This window comes from Acipenser ruthenus, chromosome 25 (assembly GCF_902713425.1).
Source record: "Acipenser ruthenus chromosome 25, fAciRut3.2 maternal haplotype, whole genome shotgun sequence".
In the NCBI taxonomy this organism is placed as follows: Eukaryota; Metazoa; Chordata; class Actinopteri; order Acipenseriformes; family Acipenseridae; genus Acipenser; species Acipenser ruthenus.
In genome coordinates this window covers 5,836,192-5,857,434 of record NC_081213.1, presented here as the reverse complement: position 1 = coordinate 5,857,434, position 21,243 = coordinate 5,836,192, and the positions used below count along the sequence as shown (strand labels likewise).

The 21,243-nt window shown below is 42.4% G+C and overlaps 1 protein-coding gene across 7 annotated transcripts in view; it reads right to left on the bottom strand.

Moving 5' to 3' along the window:
- Positions 1-312: 312 nt before the first annotated feature.
- The window catches only part of LOC117414110 (protein 4.1-like), a 61,661-nt gene continuing 40,730 nt past the window's right edge, over positions 313-21,243 (bottom strand). For all 7 annotated transcript variants that reach the window (XM_059000317.1, XM_059000316.1, XM_059000315.1 and 4 more), the window contains 7 exons: positions 17,573-17,752; positions 9,200-9,592; positions 7,809-7,937; positions 6,615-6,716; positions 4,859-4,939; positions 4,411-4,539; positions 313-3,782 (listed from right to left, as the gene is read on the bottom strand). In XM_059000317.1, the coding sequence (XP_058856300.1) occupies positions 4,441-4,539; positions 4,859-4,939; positions 6,615-6,716; positions 7,809-7,937; positions 9,200-9,592; positions 17,573-17,752 (984 nt within the window). In that variant the 3' untranslated portion in view covers positions 313-3,782; positions 4,411-4,440. The remainder of the gene's footprint in view (positions 3,783-4,410; positions 4,540-4,858; positions 4,940-6,614; positions 6,717-7,808; positions 7,938-9,199; positions 9,593-17,572; positions 17,753-21,243) is intronic.

Genomic DNA, 21,243 nt, shown 5'->3' with positions numbered 1-21,243 from the left:
GACATTACAACTAGTTAGTCTTTTTGGCTTCACAGCCATCACAGGAGCCGAGGGAGATGTCTGTAAAGAGAAATCAAGTGCATTATTGCCCCAGTGTGGCCAAATTCTAACACTGCTAAAACCAAGCAAGTCCAAAAGGCTTTTTTTTTTAATTGCAAGGGTTGCCCTGAAAATGAACTTCCTTTTTAGTTTACCCAGTTAAAAGTTAACTTCATTGACCAATTACCATAAGCCTGGCTTTAAGCCAATAGTAATACTTATAAAACAAGTATATAAACATAGGAGGCAGAACAAAAGCACATACGAACTATATCAAAGAATCGAGAATACATTTTAATACTGGAGCAAAAACATGCATCAACAAAAAAAAAACACATGTAGCAAAGTCTCAACACGTCTAGTGCCTATTTAACAACTATTAAACTTGTTTCTTATTGAGTGTACTAAAAAGATCAAAAGACACTAAAGAAATCGAGTTCTCATTTTTTCCCCCGCTACAGTTTGAAAGGTCCTATAAAAGACATGCAAAGAATCTGGCATCAAAATGTTCCTATATTTGTTTGTCTTGTGTGTGTGTGTGTAATATATATCACATAACAGATCTACAGAAAAAAGTATCCACCGAATTCTATACAAGCCATCGGTATTTAAAAAGCTTTACAAAATAAAAGATCCTTCACTGTTTGGGTAGATCCTGCGGTGAGAAGCGTACATCTAGTGAACTGATTAATGTGAGGGTCGAGATTAGACAGAGGCAAGCAATAGTTGCTTTGACCATAGACCTAGCTAGCTCATTTTACAAATCGGTTTTGTTTAAATTTATAAAACTTAAATTAGCACATTAAAAAAAAAAAAAAAAAGTTTGGCCGACAAGTCTTGGATAGCTGTGATGCTGCAGGTGTGGTTTGTAACCAATCTGCCCCACTGATGAGAAACAGTCTTAGAGAAAGAGATGCTGCGTGCGGCCTTGTCAGCTGTTGAAATGGTTAAAGCCTGTAACATTTCAACCTGGGTTCAAAATCGGCTGCATCTTGCAACTTTAGATCCTGATGATGCAAAGCCCCTAACAGACTGCCCCACAAATCGACAGGTCATTGTTCCACAAACCAGAATTGCAACAGCTATGAACTCCACTTCAATGAAAAACGGCAGCCTGGATTTCAAAACAGCAAAGCATAACTAGGTTTGTGTATTGCTTAACTGCAACTCTCACAGTTCTACAAGTGCTAAAACTACAGAATAAATTAAAACAGTCACTGGCTTACATACGTTTCTTTAGAAAGCAAACTGTCACACACATTTCAGCTCATGCAAATCGAGTTGTGACTCACATTTTCCAGCGATGCGATGAGCTGAGTCACGCTGTTGAAATGTCCCTGAGCCAGATACGACACGAGCTAGGATTCAGGGCGACGCGAGCTAGGATTCAGGGCGACGCAAGCTAGGATTCAGGGCGACCCAAACTAGGATTCAGGGCGACCCAAGCTAGGATTCAGGGCGACCCAAGCTAGGATTCAGGACTCTAGCCAGATTGTTACTGCTGCTCTCGCTCTTCAAAACTCATCAAGGACGCTGGACCACAGACTTAATAACAAGAAGACATTTAAATGATCCAACCCCACCACTAATCAATAATCACATCGGAGCCAATCTTGGAGAAAATGGGCTTCCTCAAAAGTTCAAAAATAGCTTTATGTTTTTAGAACTGTTTCTGCCAAGGTGCACCAACATCACCACTGGAATTGAGAGAGACAAAAAGACAATAAAACCACTAGCAGTTCCGAATCATCCTCAATTCGTCTGACTTGGTGAGATTACAGAAGGAACAGACACCTGGTCAAATAGTGCCACCTGCTGGCTTCCAGTGGAACTGCTAGCCACTGGTAAACGTTTTATAGCATTTAACATCCAAACAGGTTTCCATGTGTGCAGTTTGGATAAAAGCTGTATTTAAGCTTTTTGTTAGAAGCTGTTTCAGATTACATTCACTGTAGGGGGGTTGGGGGTGGGGTAGGGGTGGAAGAGAACAGCACACCTGTATGGAATGTATGAATGATTCATAATGGGTAAGCTAGTCAGTAAACTGGATTACATTTGCTGGCTCACAGATCCCCAGTACTGCAGTGTATTGTATTCAAATATGCTGGTTTCCAAGAATATTCTACAATGAATCTTCAGCTCATATAGATTTCACGATTAAGTGTGTCTGGTTTAATTGTATAGTATAGTATAGTATAGTATTGTATTGTATTTGCTGGGGCCATTCAAATCCATTCTGATCGTACGGACTCTTCAGATCACAGTGGTGTACCAAGTTCTCCTCCACTCCCAATGTGCAGGTTTTAAGAAACAGTTCAACAAGCCTCGGTAAAAGAAAAAAGAAAACACACTTTGTAGAGAACACTATAGAAAGCATACTGATTAAAACAGTGTAAACATTTAAAATATCCCATCTACAGGAATGCTTCTTAATTTAAAAAGGAAGAGTATACACTGGTAGACTGGAAAGTAAAAGCTTAGGGATGATGATTGCTTATGTTTTTCAAGAAGAAACACTGAAAATACAAATTAGAAATATTTTCTTTCCTTAACTCTTTACTGCCCAGGATATGTTGTCATACCTATTTAATGCCTATTGTCTCAAAGAGCCCCTTTGCTCTGATAGCCAGTACAGTCTACTCTTCCAGTCTAGCGTGATGTACTTTTCCTTTATTACACAATCAGAGACAAGAGAAGCAGGAGAGCCCTGAAATTCACAGTATAAAAACTCTTGAAGCTACAGCAGCATTGCAACGCCACACTCTGCAATTCCTTTATACCTTATAGAAAACTCAAGACTATATATTAAAAAGCTTTATTTTCTAAAATGCACACGCACACACAAGAAACAGCAGTAGAAGCCGATTCCTATCCGGTTCCCTCACACCTACTAAAAGTGATGCTTAATAATCTTAAAAAAAAAAAAAAAAAACCAACATCTAGTAACTTCACAATCAGATCAAAATGAGTTCGGTTCATGTAATTAAAAAAAGCTGTATAAAGATTTCAATTAAAAAACACTCCTGGTCTCCCGTGATTGGCTAGGAGCAAAGCAGCTCACTAAAAATTCTAATTAGAGGCAAAAAAACAGAACCCCAGGACTGTGTGGCTCTCTTAGGGACCTGTGTAACAAACACTAAAAGCTACAGAAAGATTTTCCTACTTTAAAAAGGGGAATGTGCCAGAATGATCCGTTTTCAATGCAAAACATTTTCCTTCAGATCTGCAGAGCGGTCTATCAGCGGTAAATCCCTACACCCTACAAACTTCCAGTTTAGCTAAACCAATCAACTACAGCTATAAGCTAATAATGAAAACCAACCCCTCCCCCTGTTGTGATGTAATCCTGAGCATGCTCAGTAGAAACAGTCCTCCCTGGTGTGGGGGGGTAGGAAGATTTTAACAGAAGTTTGTAGGAGAGTCATTGCTGGGTTTTTAATTTGCTTGAGATGAGTATGTTTTGAAGCGACACTCCCTGTACGAAACGCAGCTCACACCCTCCATTCCTGATGTGTAGTCCGTCCGCAAATCTAGACTCCACATCTTTGTAAAACAAAGGGAGCTCTTCAGACATCACAAATAGTTTAAAAAGAGGCGGCTTGAAATCCAGGAGAGCTCTCTCCACCTCTCTGGTCCCAGTTCAGGTTCGTTAAGACTTGCTGGTTTGATTCAGGTTCAAGAGCGAGGAAATAAAGGAGGGGAGTCTACTTGCACATGTTCTTGGCGTTCTTCTGTTTCCCTCCCTGCACAAGAAGGAAAATAAATAGAAATATGATCAGAGTTACATGGTTCTATTAATTGTTTAAATATCACACAATATCAAATGGTCAATATAAATTTTAAAAAAAGACACAAACATTCTGTGATAAATACACATATAGATTTGTGTGTTTTCAATTTCATAAGCAGCGCTGTGAAATCCCGAACTCAAGAACGAATTGCATAGGTTTTTAAACCTTTAGCAGCTACACCTGCTGCCAATTTGGGATGTATTTGTTTTGGCCAGACGTTTATGTATGAGTTTCAGCTGTCTGAAACCACAACGGAATACTGTTTTCGACACAAACGTTTGTCTAATTATCACATTTTAGCATTATTATCTTACCGTGGAGTGTTTAATCATTTTTCTTTACAAGACACTGGAAGGGTCCTTCTGTACTGTACTGTATCCTGAATATAAATTGTAACACGTATGAAATTATTTAACTCTGTACTCCACAAATCATCATCTTTTCTTAGCCTCTGAGGAGAGCAGCACAAATTCAAGTGGTTTCTTCAATAGTTTCAACCTGGGTGTCTTCACCTGCTTGGTGAGAGTAAGCAGTTTGTGCAGCTCTAGGCTACCAGCCTCTCCCCAGCCCCAGCACTCACCCTCAGGCCTGGCCGACCGGCCGGCTGGCTCTACTCCTCAGCGACTTCTGTCTCCTGGTGCACCACCACCTTGGTGACGGACATGTCCGGGTGCTGCTCCTTCGCCTCTTTAATTGCCTGGGCGAGAGCCTGCAGGGAGCCAGACACACACTGTAACACTGGGGGAGCAAAGGCTGCTTCTTACTTCACCTTTCTGACCACCAGAAGAGCGTCGTGCTACGCAGTGAACCGGAGTTGAGATCAATAAACCCTAGGAATGCTGCTGAGCACCAGAGCCCACGTGACACCCACCAACAATCAAGAACTGAATGTAGAGCTACATCACAACTTCATAGTAAATTATATTGAGCCCAATTCTGGCAATCCTATCCCCCTCCTCTCCCCAGTGAAGTCATCACAGCTGATGAGGGCTGGCCCCTTCCTTAGAAAGACTGGAATGCTGCCTCACCTGGTCATGGTCAATGTCTGCATCCCCAGTGATGACAATCCTCTTCTCAATCCGTGTCTCCGAGATCCCTCCCTTCACCGTCTGGAAACATAAAGGGAGACCGCTTGGTATGATTGCAGGAAATGTAGTTTTACCACCACTTTGTATACAATCTTCTGTTTTAGTGATCACATCCTGGTGGGGCCTCAACACATCTCACAAACAAGTCAAACCTCCAAGTGGAGCTGGTCCACCGGTGTAACCCTTAACCTGCCTCCCCTTGCAACACTGCCCCCTAGTGGATTTAAGAAATAAACAAACCATGCTGGGCAGTGTGGGGGCTCTGGATCAGTCACCCTAAATTGACACCATGCTGGGCAGTGTGGGGGCTCTGGATCAGTCACTCTACACTGACACCATGCTGGGCAGTGTGGGGGCTCTGGATCAGTCACTACACTGACACCATGCTGGGCAGTGGGGGGGCTCTGGATCAGTCACTCTACACTGATACCATGCTGGGCAGTGTGGGGGCTCTGGATCAGTCACTCTACACTGACACCATGCTGGGCAGTGTGGGGGCTCTGGATCAGTCACCCTACACTGACACCATGCTGGGCAGTGTGGGGGCTCTGGATCAGTCACTCTACACTGACACCATGCTGGGCAGTGTGGGGGCTCTGGATCAGTCACTCTACACTGACACCATGCTGGGCAGTGTGGGGGCTCTGGATCAGTCACTCTACACTGACACCATGCTGGGCAGTGTGGGGGCTCTGGATCAGTCACTCTACACCGACACCATGCTGGGCAGTGTGGGGGCTCTGGATCAGTCACTCTACACCGACACCATGCTGGGCAGTGTGGGGGCTCTGGATCAGTCACCCTACACTGACACCATGCTGGGCAGTGTGGGGGCTCTGGATCAGTGGAACAGTGCCCCTAACCACACCATGTTCTGCAGCAGCAGATTTCCTAGAGATGTTCCCCTATTCACGTACAGTACTATACTTGCACTTTGAGAGGTGACTAAACCAGTCTGTAAAGCGGTATTGCTGCCAAAAAATACAATACAGTGCCACATTTCTTATGCTAGGAGTGTTGTGTGCAATGCAGGGATTCCTTGGTGTGCCAGTGCCTCCCACACCCAGTGCTCATCACAGCAACACACTGCTGCTCTTTCACTCAGATATGGTGCCAGTCAGACTACAGCTCAGGCCAAAACTCATTTTGCTTCATACAGTTGAATGAAACCTGCTGAATAATGTTACGTTAACATAGCAAATTACATACCGTTATGTAGTTTTCCCATATACTTCACGAAAAACTGACAAATTGAAAAATGTGACATTTTGAAATCCAACATAAAACACTGTCACGGCTTCGGGTACAGTTTTGCGATATCATTTTGTAGTTTCTTTGATTACATGATGTTAAATAAAAATATCTAAATTATGTTTTTTTTATTAAATGTCTCCAGTGATCCACAGCTTTTGGCCACAGCTGTACATGCCCCACGTTTACCAAAATGAAACACAACGAATCCTGATGAATCTTTGCATGATGTATTGTACTGTATGGGGAGACAAGATCAAAAGGAACTACACTGTTACTAGCTGTCCACCAACTGGTGGATCAATATGATGTGCACTGCAGCTGGTACGAATGCATGCTCCCCCCTCATCTTTAATGACCATTTTCCTCATGCAAAGTTAGGTCCACCAGGTCCATCACATGCCCATGACAGGCCTGACAGTGTGGTCACCCCCCCAGTGCTGACCTTGGTGATCTGGGTGGTGGTGGTGGTGCTCACAGTTTCAGAAGTGATGGTCTGCGCACTCAGGAGGACTCCCACATCGTTATCTACACCGCTGGCTTCTGCCTGCAACACACACACACCCAGCACAGGGATCAGCAATGCTGCACAAGTGAAGCACAATGAGAATATCACACCACAGCACAGTAGACTCCTGCTAGTCCAAACCAGCACGGACCGGCCCCTGATCACTTCAGTGATTTCTACTATTCTTATAGACTTAGTCTTCTTATATGTAGATTTCATAAAACTTCAGGGATGGAAATACAGACTCCCAATGCATAGCAGTTTAATCCATTCCTGATTTTACTATGAGTTTAATAAGACACCTGAGCTTGTTACCTATACACCGAGGCTAGGAGGCTGTGGTCCAGTGGTTAAAGAAAAGAGCTTGTAAACAGCCACTGACTCATTGTGTGACCCTGAGCAAGTCACTTAACCTCCTTGTGCTCCGTCTTTCGGGTGAGACGTAATTGTAAGTGACTCTGCAGCTGATGCATAGTTCACACACCCTAGTCTCTGTAAGTCGCCTTGGATAAAGGCGTCTGCTAAATAAACAAATAATAATAATAATAGTGGCTAATCAAGCTCGTAGTAAAACATGGACTGGGTGAAACTGCTATGCAATAAGAGTCTTATTTCCATCCCTGAAATTAGTACTAACTCTTTCAATAAAGCACACAACTGTAAATGTCTGAAAACAATTACTATGCTAGATTATCAAAGCTTTTTATTCAAAACTGTCAAGTATATAGTAAACATTCAAAATAAAGAATTAAAATACAAAACCATCACCAAAATCAGAAGTAAACAACTCAAGCATTTTATTTATGTTTCTTACCAGAACTGTAATTGGTGAGGTTTCCTTATTGACGATTTGGAGTAAAACGCTTTTCCATGACGGGTCTATTTTCTAAAAGCTCTATCAACCAGGGCCAAGCTTGCGCACATGTTGTTTTCTTAAACAGAGTCAACAGCTTCCAATGACAACTGCAACTTTCAGGATGTGTGTAATTATCTGCCGACGTGATGGTAAGGGTTATTTGTTGCAATCAGTTGAACTGTGCATCGCTTTGGAATGCTAACAAACCAGCTGCTGTTTTTATTTCAACCCCCTCCTCACGGCAGTGACTCCACTAGCAGGGGGCTGCAGGTTACCTGTGCCGATTCGTAGGTGATGGTCTTGGTTTCGGTGTGGACGATGGGCACCTCCTTGGTGGAGATCTCGCTCTTGACCAAGTTGGCGACGTCGGAGATGGTGACAGTCTGGGTCTTCACGAGGGGAGGCTGCAGGGAGGGACACAGAGAGGGCATGGGCACTGCCATTCAGGGTCTCACACAAGAAACTCAAACACAAAACGAGAGCCTCCCTATTCTGATCTGCTGAACTGGGGAGGAATAGAACTTCAACAATCCACAGCCACTGCAGACATCTGAATCTGAAACAATTGGTACAAGTTTCTCCATTGTACCGCTTGTTGTCGCTCCTCACCTTAAAGATATCCAATATCTGAAGATATCACTCATACACTGCTGACATGTCTTGTAGTATCAACTGTGAATTAAGTTATTTGGGGGTAGTAAAAAAAATCCCTATCCATTTTATTTTATAAAATTTCTGTTTTTCCATAAGTGGCAGAAATAATACAAACTTTTACGGGGTTAAAATCCCCATAACCCTTTGCTATTTTTGCCATTTTCCTGCTATAGGAGATCTTAACTTCACCCCTGTTGAATAAAATCAGGTATCAGTATCAGGTACTAATCTATGCCCTCCCTCAGTGCAATGCCTGGATGCATTAGCTGCTAGTACAAGATCAGTGGCCTATTCCTTACACAGTTACCAGATCAGAGTAGGTTCACAAAACACATCAAATCAATAAAAAAAAAAAAAAAAATCACAAGAATTGATTATGATCCACAAGGAGGAGAGTAGAGCCACAATCACCCGAGACGATTAGTGCAGGCCAAACAAACAAGCGTCTGTTTTTATAGCAGTCGAGATCAAACCAAGACCCAATCATCCTCCCAGAATGCACCCGTGCAGGATTGCCAATTAGGACCCCCGCCGCCACCACCTTGACCGAGAGTCGAGAGACTCCCTTTCTCCGCAATGACACTGCAGCAGGATAACCAGTGAGGGCTCAGAGTCTGGAAGAGGTCAGCTCATCTTTGTACTATAGATAAACTATGTATCCCATCATCCATAACTATAAAAAAAACACAATAAATCCAATGACAAATGCTTTGACAAAGTCTTCCTCGGTGTCTTCAACGTTGCCTCGATTAGAGTCTAAGGAATGCTTAATAGAGGAACAAGCTAACCTCTTACAATCTATGGATTCAAACGCAATCTTTTGATGGGAAGATCTTGTTTGAAAGCATCAAGACTAAAGAGGGAGACCACCGATTAAAAACAAATTCCAACTCCTGGCACCAAAGACTGGGGTCCTGCTGCTGCAGTGTCCTGAGTTGATCTTCCCTCCACCTTCTAGATTATAGACAGGAGAGAAGGAAGGGAGCGATTGGCCAGCTTGTCTAAGCACTACCTGGAAACAGCGAATGAGGTAAGGGGTTCTCTGGCACTCTAGGGAGGAGGTAGAATAATCTCCTGTAACCTCTAAAGGCGGCTCCTTTTCTGCCTGCCTGCTCTCCGCTCGGTCATCTACAGGCTTCTCCTCCGCGACAGAGCAGTCTGGAGGTACGGCCTCAAGCACTGCTGAGGCTTGAGGTGCCTGTGCTTCCAGGCTGGCTTCCGGACCAGCTTGCCAGCACAGCTCTTCCTTGCTGTGGAGAAAGGAGCCAGCCTCGTGTTCCTCCTCCTCCTCCTCACTGGTCTCTGAGGAAGAGGAGCCTGCTGGAGTTGCAACCCCCCGATTTTCCTCAAGAGCCGTTTCCTCCCCACACTCCACCTCCTCTTTCTTAGTACTTTCACTCACATGCTACAGAAAAAAAAATTAAAAATAATAATGCCAAAGCAAAAAGGTTAACAAAAAAGTACCCGAATGTGGCGTATCATGCTGCCCCCGTCCTACGGTGGACCACAAATACAGACTTTATTTATTTGTTTATTTTTTTACATTTGGCAAGCTGCAAGGGTGCCTGGCTAAACCAGTCCCACAGTCCCACACTATTTCATGAGCACACATTTCAGAAGTGTGTGATGGTAAAGGTGGTCTGAAACACATCAAGGCTGGCTCATTTTGGAACCTGGATTCTACAGCTCACTGGTTTAACTGGTTGTGGTGGCTGGTGATACCTCCTTGTTCAGGATACAGTCAGACGTGTCCTGTCTTTGCAACCTTCCGACCAGCGTTGCCATCTAACACGTTCATTTGAAAAGATAAAATATAGACCCCCTGAATAATACTATGTGTGCACCAATAAGCTCAAGATCTCCTCCTCCCGTGGTCAGTTCAGACCAGAAAGTAGGATGCACTTATAAAAGGTATGGAATAGTTTGCTAAGTGAAGTCACAATTGCAGGAATAAATAATGTAGTTCTACCCTGTGAAATTAGAGTCTCTTATACATGTGACCAGTCAGTTTTGGTATCCCATTGCTACCACCAATGTAAGGGGAGAACTACTCCAACCTTACTCAGAGGATCTCAGGATTAGAAGCCATAACATTCTGTAACATTCTATACTAGCTGAGATAAAAGAGTATTACCCTGGTTGCTACACCAGAAGTATATTCATAAATACAGTATATAATATGCATCTCAATTGTTTAGATCTGCATTTTACTATGATGCTGAAATATAAATTTGACTCTGTTTTTTCTTTTAAAGATAGTCAGCATCTTGTACCAATAAATGTACCAACACCCCGCTGTTACTCAGATTAAGGGTTTATTAGTACTTGTGTCATATTTACAAGGCAACCAGTTAAAATATCAAAATATACAATGGCAGGGTTAAGGGCACACTGTTCAGTAAACAGGAGGCAAGGCTCGAACATTTCTTTGTATTAATCCGATTGTTTTTTCTTCTTTACCCTTAAGCCAAAAACAATTTAAAACACCCTTATAAAATAACCAAGGCAAAGCAAACTGAAACAAATGGAAAGTTAGTTACCCGAACCTCTTCAAAAATAATAAAAAGCAAAACGATATGCAATAAAATATCTAGAAAGTTATAAATGCAAGTAAAAAAACACAATAGCATTAAGCACCCAAAATAACTCAAAATAATACAAAAAAAAGGAAATCAAAATAAGCGATTGTTTTTGCAAATCCAATCTACCAGAAGGTGTTAGTAATTCTTAGGTCTCTAGTTCGAGCCTTGCTGTAACAATGCAACAGAAAATTCAGGGTACACTTTAGCAACGGTTTAATTTAAGATTTTCTTCTCCTTTGGATAAAGTGCAAATCAGTGTATACATATATATTTATACAGTACTTACAAGTATTACATGCCAACAAGTACACAAGGACAAAACCAAATTGCTTGCAGATATAAAATACTGTACAGCTTTGTTACAGCAGCTTTATTGTCAAATAAGTAACAAAACTGTTTCTGTCCAAGGTGTACCAGCCTAGGATGTCCGATCACCGGAAAGTCATGACCACTACAGTAGACTCACTCCTTCAGACCAGTTGAAGGACCTCCTCCTATTAGCACCTACTCCCCATAAAGACTGTGCTGGTCATTCCATCTTTAGTGGACAGTTTTAATAGAAGCACATATTTATTATATATGAATACTACTAAACAGAGAGTTACACAAGTACAGAAGTTCATCTGGTACAGCACTACCGTATAATACGATTATGTGTATGCACAGCTTCACAAAATAATGAATGGATATATTCTCTGCAAACCTAGTTACACCAGCTGCTTAGAAATAACATAACCTGTTTTAATGCATCTGAAGATTATACTAGAAATAAAACTCCATATTCACTGACTGATGTTTGACCTAATCAAAAGGAACACACACACACAGCCTCTAGAATGCACGAGGTACTATCTAATCTAATAAAGCTGTTTCACCTAAACGCCTTTGCTTAGTGTTACGAAATTGCAGTGTCAATGCAGCTTGGGAATCGTTTTGACACACTGAGGTTACGCAATCTCAGGTTCTAGTACCTATAAACAATTATTTACACCCATCTATTTTCAGAAGGATGATCCTGCAATAGGTTCCCGGCCACAGAGAAGTTCCCTCGCCAACTACGACAAGAAATCAGTTCTTTTTTACAAGGGTTATATTCTTACAATACATACAATTGGCCGAGTGATGAGAAAAAAATAATTTTGTCTCTCTCATTATCGGAGCTGGACAGAATAAAACAGAAAGCTTACCATGCATGGAGTTTTCTATCCTATACTACGAGAGCGGTTTGAGTTGTTTCCTAGACCCAATTACAGGTTGGCGTTCAATGAGGGTACGACAGGGTGAATAGCTTCAAGAACACATAAACCCACAAAGGAACTGTTACGCAGCCAAGCACTCCTACATCACATATGGTCTCAAAGGAATTTCATCCTGTAAACACAAGATTACCCAGTCCTTGTATGCAAATCTTACCACCCCTTCGTTTTAGCAAGATGATACTGATAGGGCTATACCCTTTTCCACACTGTTGTTTAACTGAGAATTTGCCTTGTGGTCCATGTGGGAGCCTGATAAACTGCTTTACAATAACAGGGGGAATGTCTTGCACTGAGAGGAGCGACAGTCAGTCAAAACCAGTATCACCAGCCTACAGCTCTGAACCGCTAAACTGCACTGCCAACAATGTTATTACACTTCAAAAGGAATTCCTACTCCAAGCACGCCTACATAGAAAACAAAAAAACAGTAGAAACACGTACAGATTAGTCCAAGCAGAAGAAGTCCATTTACATCTGCAATGATGTTTTTTTTTTTCCCCAGTCACTTAAAAGATTTACAAGTTAAAGTCTGAGGATTAGTCTTTTGCAGGTTGGGACAGAGGGTACAGAGAGAATAGAAGAGGAGGAACAGTCCGTTCCCATGCCAGAGAATCGGATGAAGAACAGAAGAATCAGAAAACAGAGTTGGACAGTGTGCACACGCTCTCCCAAGCTTGCTCACAGCCTTCAGTCAAGTTTCCAAGAATCATAAGAGGTATGAATGGCTGATGAAGAGTTAAGGTTTGCGAGAACTGTTCTCCCCTTCATATAAAGATCAGCCACCAGAAGGTTAGTGCCAGGACTATGAGCAAGGACATTAGAAAAGGGGCACCAGGGAGCTGCAGGTTCACAGAATAGAGCTGGCAGGGTTTGGATCGCTTGGCATCCTCTGGGATCACAATGGAAACCTTTTGGGACGGCTCCTCCTCCTTCTCTGCCCCGAGTGGAGGATTCCCGTTCTCTCTTACCGGCTCTTCTTCCTGTACTAACAGAGGACGTCCCTTTGTCTGCTTAATGTGACAGAAGACCAAGAGAGACAGAAAGAGATGAACAAATGGGAGATGTGAAATGCCAGTGTGACTGATACAAAGAGGAGAGAGAGGAGGAGGGTGTGCAAAGAAAAACAAAAATGCAAAAACGACGGGAGCTCTGGGTTTCACAGAAACAGCACAGCCACAACCACAGTTGCAAGTTGTGCTGCTAGGTCGTATCTGAAGGCTGGAGCTGTATGAAACAATTAACCCCACTCAAAGTGGGACTCAAAACCAAGCATGCCTTATTCTCCCAGGTTCAGCAGGGTTCATTATTTGGGAGAGGGGCTGTCCAAAGTCTGACTCCACAAAATCAAGCAGCAATCTTAAGGGGAATAATTGATGCCCTCCCTTGAGAGACTGTTTGAAAGTCTAATAAAGTTGAAGATAGGGGACTTTGAAGGACCAAGAGGCAAAGGAATGTAGAGACCTTTAGCCATCCCCAATTCTAATTCTTGGATGAAATCATGTAATTTGAGATTGGGTTGTGCAGTGAAGAATGCTTCTTGTCCTCAACTCTGGTACTCACTGGAGTACATTTGGTTTAATACACACAGCGGATCAACCAAGCCAAACAGAGCTCAGTGGTGATTGCTTTGAGTTTTCAGGGATTCTTCTCAACTTACTGGTCAAAATGCACTTACTGATATCGTGTAAACTTTTACTCCACTTTCAAATTAAAACAGGTCAAACAGATGACAGGCAAACTGTGGCACTAAACTCAGCTAATAAATAAATAGAGGGTGCCCCAAAGTAGCAAAGTTTTTGGTCTAGCACCAGAGAACCCCAAAAAACTCTAAGTTAGGCTTGATTAAAACCGTGCATGTAATTCAACTCCAGTACTGGGAGCCATCTTTGTGCTGCAATCTTGCCAGAAGCAGATCTATAGGTGTCGTAGCCTGGTAAAATAAATCAAACTGCGTATTGAAACAGAGTTTAACCTACAATGCTTAGTTGGTTTAAGCTTGGTTCAAAACAGTTTATTTTAACCCTTTGAGGTTTGTCAATGCATTACTCATTTTAAAATGATCATATCCGTATATTTACATTAAGTCCATACTGCTTGCTGTGTGGGCTTGTGACCTCGACGCAGTCTGTGCCACATACTGTAAAGTACATTCTTCCCATATCTCAAACACCACAAAAGGACAACGTTTTGTATTAAAGCCAGTACAGGAACAAAGTGTGCAGCAAAACCCTTTTACAGTTTGCTGCTGATGCAAGCTCAGATTCTCTGCTGTGGCTGTTATAAAAACCTGCTGCTCTGCTCCAGGCACTGTTTGCAGGCATTGCATCTAATTAAAAGAAACTGTGCCTTGGGCAATAACCACTGGTTTAAGAGGACTTCAGGCTTTACCCTGACAAGATAGCGGGCTCTTTGCTACAGATTTCTTTAAGGTAAGAAACGCCAGGCTTTCTATGGGCTGTGTTAACAGATACAACACATTCTGCACCTATGAGAGAAAAAATTGTGTGCGGAGGTGATTGAGTCGGTTGAAGTGATTGGGTTCACTCAGTTGTCTGGGGGCAACTTCCTTGCAAACCCCTGTGGGGGAAGGAGGAGAAAACGGTCGACAGGAGACTGGACTCTGAGCAGCAGAATAGGACTTAAAAAAAAAAACACATGTATGAAGAGGGAAAGGGAGGGAGGATGGAAGAAAAAAACAACATAAAGAAGAAGAGAGGGGGTCAGTTATTCCTCAGTTTCATTTTCTAAAATAGACAGGAATGGTTATAGAGTCATGCAGCTTGTTTTTTTTCCAGCCATGCGTTTGCATCAAGCGTGTAAAAAGCCGTAGCAGAGCCAGCCGTGGGAAAAGGGGGCGAGAGGAATCCAAACAGCGATGCCGTCAGCAGAATGCGACTCGGCGCTCAAGGGCAGCCTGTGCGGGCTATAGCAATAGCTTTGCTTTTCAAAAATATTTTAAAATGATATTCTTGCAGTTCTGCCATATCAGCGCAAATCAGTGCAACTTTACCTCTGGGCCACCAACCTGTGTGTCTGAGGACGGGAGAGCTGGTCTCGCCACCTGTGCAAGTACGCACCAACACACACACACAGACACAGAGCATGGGTATTGGAAAGAGAAAAGACAAAGCACACCACACAGCAGAGAGAAGCAGCAGCAGCCTGCCTACCCCCACACCCTCTCTTAAAGAGGACACTGGTCTCATTAAAGAAGTCAGGAGCAGTGCTACCTCCATAGTCTTGCATATAAACAGATAGTGAAATATCAAACAGTATAGTACAACAGAGTGCGATTCACTGTCAACGTGGCCTAACCTGTGAATTAACAAACTGCACCTAGTTACCTTTTTATCAGAATAAGAAGGATTGCAGGCCTTTGGTCTTTGTTCTGCTCATAAAACCTGAAATCTTTCTAACCCATAGTATTCGAGCTCTTCATCCAAAAAAAGCCCCCAAAACAAATATAATTCTTACTTTTGGTATAGAAGACGATCCAATGCTTTAGGAAAAGTCACCTCAAAACCAAGAAAGTTTAGGCAGAAGATTTGACAGGCTTACTGTGGGATTCCCCTTCCTGTATATATAAACTCAGATGCATTCAAAATGAGTAACTGATGTTAAAGAGCAACATGGTACAGGTATGAAGCATTACAGGTCTCTTGAATAATGTACGTCCTCTGAGCATGCCCTTTACGGACGGTCCCTTACCTAGATACAATCCAGTGGCAATCGGAGGCCTCTGCATTAAGGTCTAAACCAGAAACCCTGCTTCTATTCACTCTGACTCAGATTGTTTGCTGCAAAGGTTTGCGGCTGACATGTGATCTGTTTAAAGCAAGGATCAGTTAAGAGAAGAACAGGAAGGCAGTATGCCTTGCCAGCAGCAGTTCCTGCTGTTATTCAGTGCTTCTGTGCGGAGAGTAAAATACACAATACCTAAAGCAGGCATTGGGCAACTCCAGCCCTGAGGGTAATTCTACACCAGGTTTCACAGGCTGACCACTTTAGGACCCAGATGGAGGGTTAACTGGGCCAAAGACCTGATCAGCAAGGGTAGCCCATTCCAGAACTAAAGAAATGAAAGTGTGTCTGGGTGCCCCTCCCATTAAGCATGTCGGGTACTGTTCCTATCTGTATGCATGTGTGTTGTAGTTCTAGCAAGTTTGATATTGTCTCAAGTGATGAGCAAAAATCTTTATAGAGTGGTTTGTATATGCAGGTGATTCAGATACAGAAGGGCAGCTGTAACAGTGGAGACACACAGTGGCCAGCCAGACTCACTGCATGATGAAGGGTTTACATGTGAACTGGCATGTTGCTGTTTATTCATCTGGCATGAATTAAAAAAAAATAAAAATAAAAAGTGTGTTCCTTCCAATATATTAAAGTGTTAATCACTTACTGTTTATCAGTTACAAAGTGCAGTAAGGGGCTGCCTATTGGAAGGGATTCTTTCCATTTCTATCACAATACATTAGGGGTTTACTTCAAAAGAATGAAGTTATTTAGCATGAACTGCAGGGGGTTGGGTGGATTTTCCTTGATGGAGCCAACCCAGTTTATCAAGCAGACCAACCCCATCCTTAATGGGGCAGTCAGACCCGTGCCACTGATATGGTTAAAAAAATAAAAAAATTCTGACATGACAGCTGGACAGGCAAAATCCCATGATGCTCTGTCCCTCAGAACGGGGCTCTAGAAAAGATGCTCAAGGAGGATGCATAGATAATTCAGACAGCACAGAAATTCTCTTCTGAAATTAGGTTCGGCTAAGACAACATGTTCCGTTTGCCTCCAGTGGTTTGAAAGGAAACAGTATTATTAAACTTTAGGTCCAGGAAGGACTGGTTAAAAAGAAAAGAGGTGTGTACAGTTTCGTGACATCAGCAGTGAACTAAACATTACCCATCACCATGCTGTTTACCTTTACTTGGGAGTCTATTTTAATTAAATAAATATATGCATGTTTATAATACCAATACTTAAAAAATAAAGAAGTCTGCAAAAAACAGTTAATGAATTTTAGAATTGTATTATTAAAATGAACATTAAGAAAATGTACATCCAGTCGATCTAAGCTTGTCCGGTTCCTAGTACCTGATTGATCTCCAAACTTCAAGTTGGGTCTTAAAAGGATCCAAAGTGTTTCTACATCAACAGCATTACGAGGTAGCCCATTCCATGCCCTCACCACTCTGTGTGAAGAAGCGTCTCCTTCCCTCTGTGTCCGAAGCCTATCTCTGCTTAACTTCCAACTCGTCATTTAAACAAGATCTGTCGCTTGGATAAATAATCCAATAGGACCCCAAAGCAATACAGAGGAGCTGTACTGTTGCAGATGACATAAAGAACAATCACCAAACACACCTTAAAAAGAAAGTCATTTTAGCCAGAAAATGAAGGTTCTCTGTACACCCCTAATGTCGCTAAGCTGCTGCCCAACAAGCATGCAAGGTCCGCTCTGGCTCTGGGTAAGCTGCTTTCCGGGAGGTACCAGATTAAGGCAGCCTCTGCTGCCCCGCGCCCCGGGTGTCGTGTACTCACCCCATCGGGCCCCGGCTGCACCTGTCCGTTGATGTTGAGGGTGCGGAAGGGGGAGTGGGTAGAGAGCCGCTTGTCCCATTCGCTGGGCCGCGGCTCTGGGACAGACTCCATGAAGTTCCTCTTCAGCTCGCTGATGCTGGCTTGGTGACGCATGACCTCATCCTGCGTCTTGTCCAGATCCTGGAGCGTGGGTTAAACAGAGGGATACACACACACACATGGGGGGGAAAAAAAGGAATTTCAATGCTACAAACTAAACTACTGGATAAGAAGCATCAGGTTCCCGTTTTCATTCAAAACCAGTGCATGAATTTTCCCAGTTTATTTAGTTGTTTACATCTGTGTGCTTGACGCAGGGAGACACATGATTTAAAGGAGTAATAAACAAAATCCAAATTCTTATCGGCAAAAGCTAGCCATAATAAAAGCATGTGTTGGCTTGTGTGCCCTGCCCATCATTTCAGTATACATGTTTTTTCATATTTCACATTATCTTCATACCAGTAAGATAGTGTATAGTATAGGAACTCATCGTAGCGGTGAAACTTCACCTCCCAGACAATCATGAGGGTGAATGCTGTACACTTTATAAACAAAACCAGTTTTGATATTAAAAAAGGGAAACTTTTCAAACAAACTTTTGAGAACAGAACGCACGCAGTGAAAGCAGGCCTTTGACTGCACTCAACATCAGTAAAATGGTCACTGCTTAAGAGTACTGGTTTTGAAGACAGCAGGTTTGGCTCACAGAACTCGTTCATGCTGGCTTCACAGACTAAAGACTAGCGTCAGACGGTTAAGCTGTGGGGTAAGGCTGTATGGAGGAGAGTCGGTTCTTTCCTTGATATATGCCGACCCAACAGACTGTAGTTCAAACAAACATTCAGGCTTGCTCTACTGTATCCTAACAGTAATCTACTGAGTGGGGTGTTGTAAAGATGGGTATACATTACACAGCACTAATCCCTGGTTAAAACAGGGTAAACCCCAGGATGTGTGGACCAAGCCTGTATCAGTATGCCAGCATGAACCGCAGCCCTGACATTAAGTCTTCTGCACAGTCACTGCTACACCCAAAAGCAACTGACCATTCTACTAGCATCACTGTTATAAAGAGATGGAAAGAAGACTCACACTGAACAGCAGTTTCAGCCATTCCGGCATTGTTTAGGAGTAGGGCCCTGGGTTTTTCATGACTTGTTTTTTAATCTGTAATTTAGTGCCTCACGACGTCGATACAGCCTCCGCAGTAAAGCCACGTTATGAGCAATCATTAAACAACCACCCCATTACATTAACCGTTTGAATTGGTCATCCCATTACTACAAAGCACGTACGAGTAGATTCATAAACAGAACGCTGTAGATTTATTTAAGCCCTTGGTGCATCTATATTTTCTAAATGTCTTGAGGTAAGCTTTTTCTTCAAATACATTCATTTCTAAAATGCCCATAATTGTCCCTCGTAATTCGGGGGTATTTTATAATTATCCAGAATAATGTGTTGATTTCTTAGTTATTCTTTAGATCAGTTTAGCTGGAGTGGCTACACTGACATCTTGAGGTTTAGGACTGAACTGCAGTTAGTCCTGTCGTTTTAATTCTCCTGTGAAGTTTGCAGGGCTCTATGTATGAGGCTGTTCATCGTATTAGATCCCAGCTCGACTTGACCCATGACAGAACTGCATGACCACATTCATGGGAGACACAGTGAATTGGAGGACTGAAAAGGCTGCTGGGGGATGTAGTAAGAACACTATCTCCTGACAGTCATTCCAATCGCTGCGTCTCCCAATTATTCCGAATTATATGGACTACTAGGAAACAGAGCTAGAACAAATATGTATAGAAAACCGAATACAGGTTAAATTAAAAAGTGTGATTATTTCCTAATTGTAGTGAATAGCAAAGCATTCAAGGAAAGATTTAACTGAGCAAAAACCTGTAAGTCTTATTTCCATCCCGGCAATAGCGTCGTTCAAAAAGAGAAAAAAATTAAGGAAAAAAAACACAGCACACATTTAAAATCTGTATATGCAAACTACTATAACCAAGAAGGAAGTGGATATGATAGATGCAGTGCTAATTCCTAGAGTCGCTATGATTGGTTTCTATGACAATGTTGGAACACAATGATAAATGAGCAGAGAGGCTAGAATGGCAGCAGCAGAGCAGTAGCAAAAGCAGCAGCAACACTAGCCCATCCCAATACATGCTACAGAAATATATGACTGGGAATCCAGAGATCAGTGCGTTTCTATCAGAGCTCCCTCTAGAGGTCAGGCTGTCCAGGGGGGGGGGGTTGGTTTTGAGTTTTGTAACCAACGCTAATTTCTAAAAACACATTACTGTATTCAGTATGTCAGCGAATGAGTACAAGCTCAGTAGATTTCAGTAATAAGCTAGTTAAGGTTTAATGATTCACTGTAAATCATTTCAAAGCATCTTTCTGGTTATGATTCAATATGCGAGTTGACGCTATTCAGTTTGATGTGATTTCTCAAGGGGAGTTGGTTGTCATTATTTCCATACCCTTCTGTTTCGGTGACAATGAAATGTGGCAGAGATCTACACAAACAAATGTAATTTAGTTTCTTGAAATGTATCTTCAAATTGGTGGGGGGGGGGGGGGGGGTAGGAATTGATCATAACAGGAAGTAGGGAAAAGGTGTAGAGGGGGGGTTGAGAGGAGGGGAAACCAGAATCACAGATAAAACATGCAAATATTCTGCTGAAACACAAGGATGTTAACTGAGACTGGAGAACGTAAGAAGATGCAATATTATAAACACATCAACAATCACCAGCCAATCAGCAGCCTTGTACCTTTTATGACGGCTCCACCCAACCAATCAAAACAATGACTTTCGTTTGTCAGTCTGACAAGGGTTGGCTATGTAGACTCACTACAGTTCAATGGATATTGACACAATACACTTTGTCAAGTAAAGCCATTTTTAAATTCCGGTTTTCCCTCCAATAAATTTCAATTTTCGTACCTATTATTTATTAGCTTTAACATTATCGCTGGTCCCCCTTTTATTGTGCTGGGAATCGTGTAGTTCTTGCGTGAATTCACAGTATGCACATATTTCCAATGCAATGCTACAGAGAAGCTGCTGCATGCTAGTACTTTTGCTGTAGATTGCATGGTCTGATTGAATCCTGATTCTACACCGGTGGTGTCTAATCACGGTCCTGGAGGGTCATTCCACTCCAGGTTTAACGGGTAAAATGAGATAATGAACTATTCAGGGTCTGGAGGGAGGTGTAATTGGGTCAAATAAGCAATTCACAACAGGGTTGGAACAAAGACCAGGAGTGGAGTCCAACTTCAGCTGCATGTTTCAAAGCATAAAATGCAACCAAACAATGTAAAGATCTTCCCCAGAATGGGGTCCAGTGACACTATTGCTAATAGTCAATTTCACTCTACAGTAGGAAGGGGGCCTGTTCTGAAAGTGTGTAGAGCACTACTGAAACTGGATGGGAGTGGGAAGCAGTCTTTTCTTTCAGGGTCCAGACTGTTTTTACAACGATACTTAGATGCCACCAATATCCCAATCATATATTTTGCATCAAGCAGCTAAAATAGAGAAATCACTGTGATTAAAATAAATAAATAAATGAATAAATAAAAACACAAGCACTACAAGTGACAAGGCTTTCAGG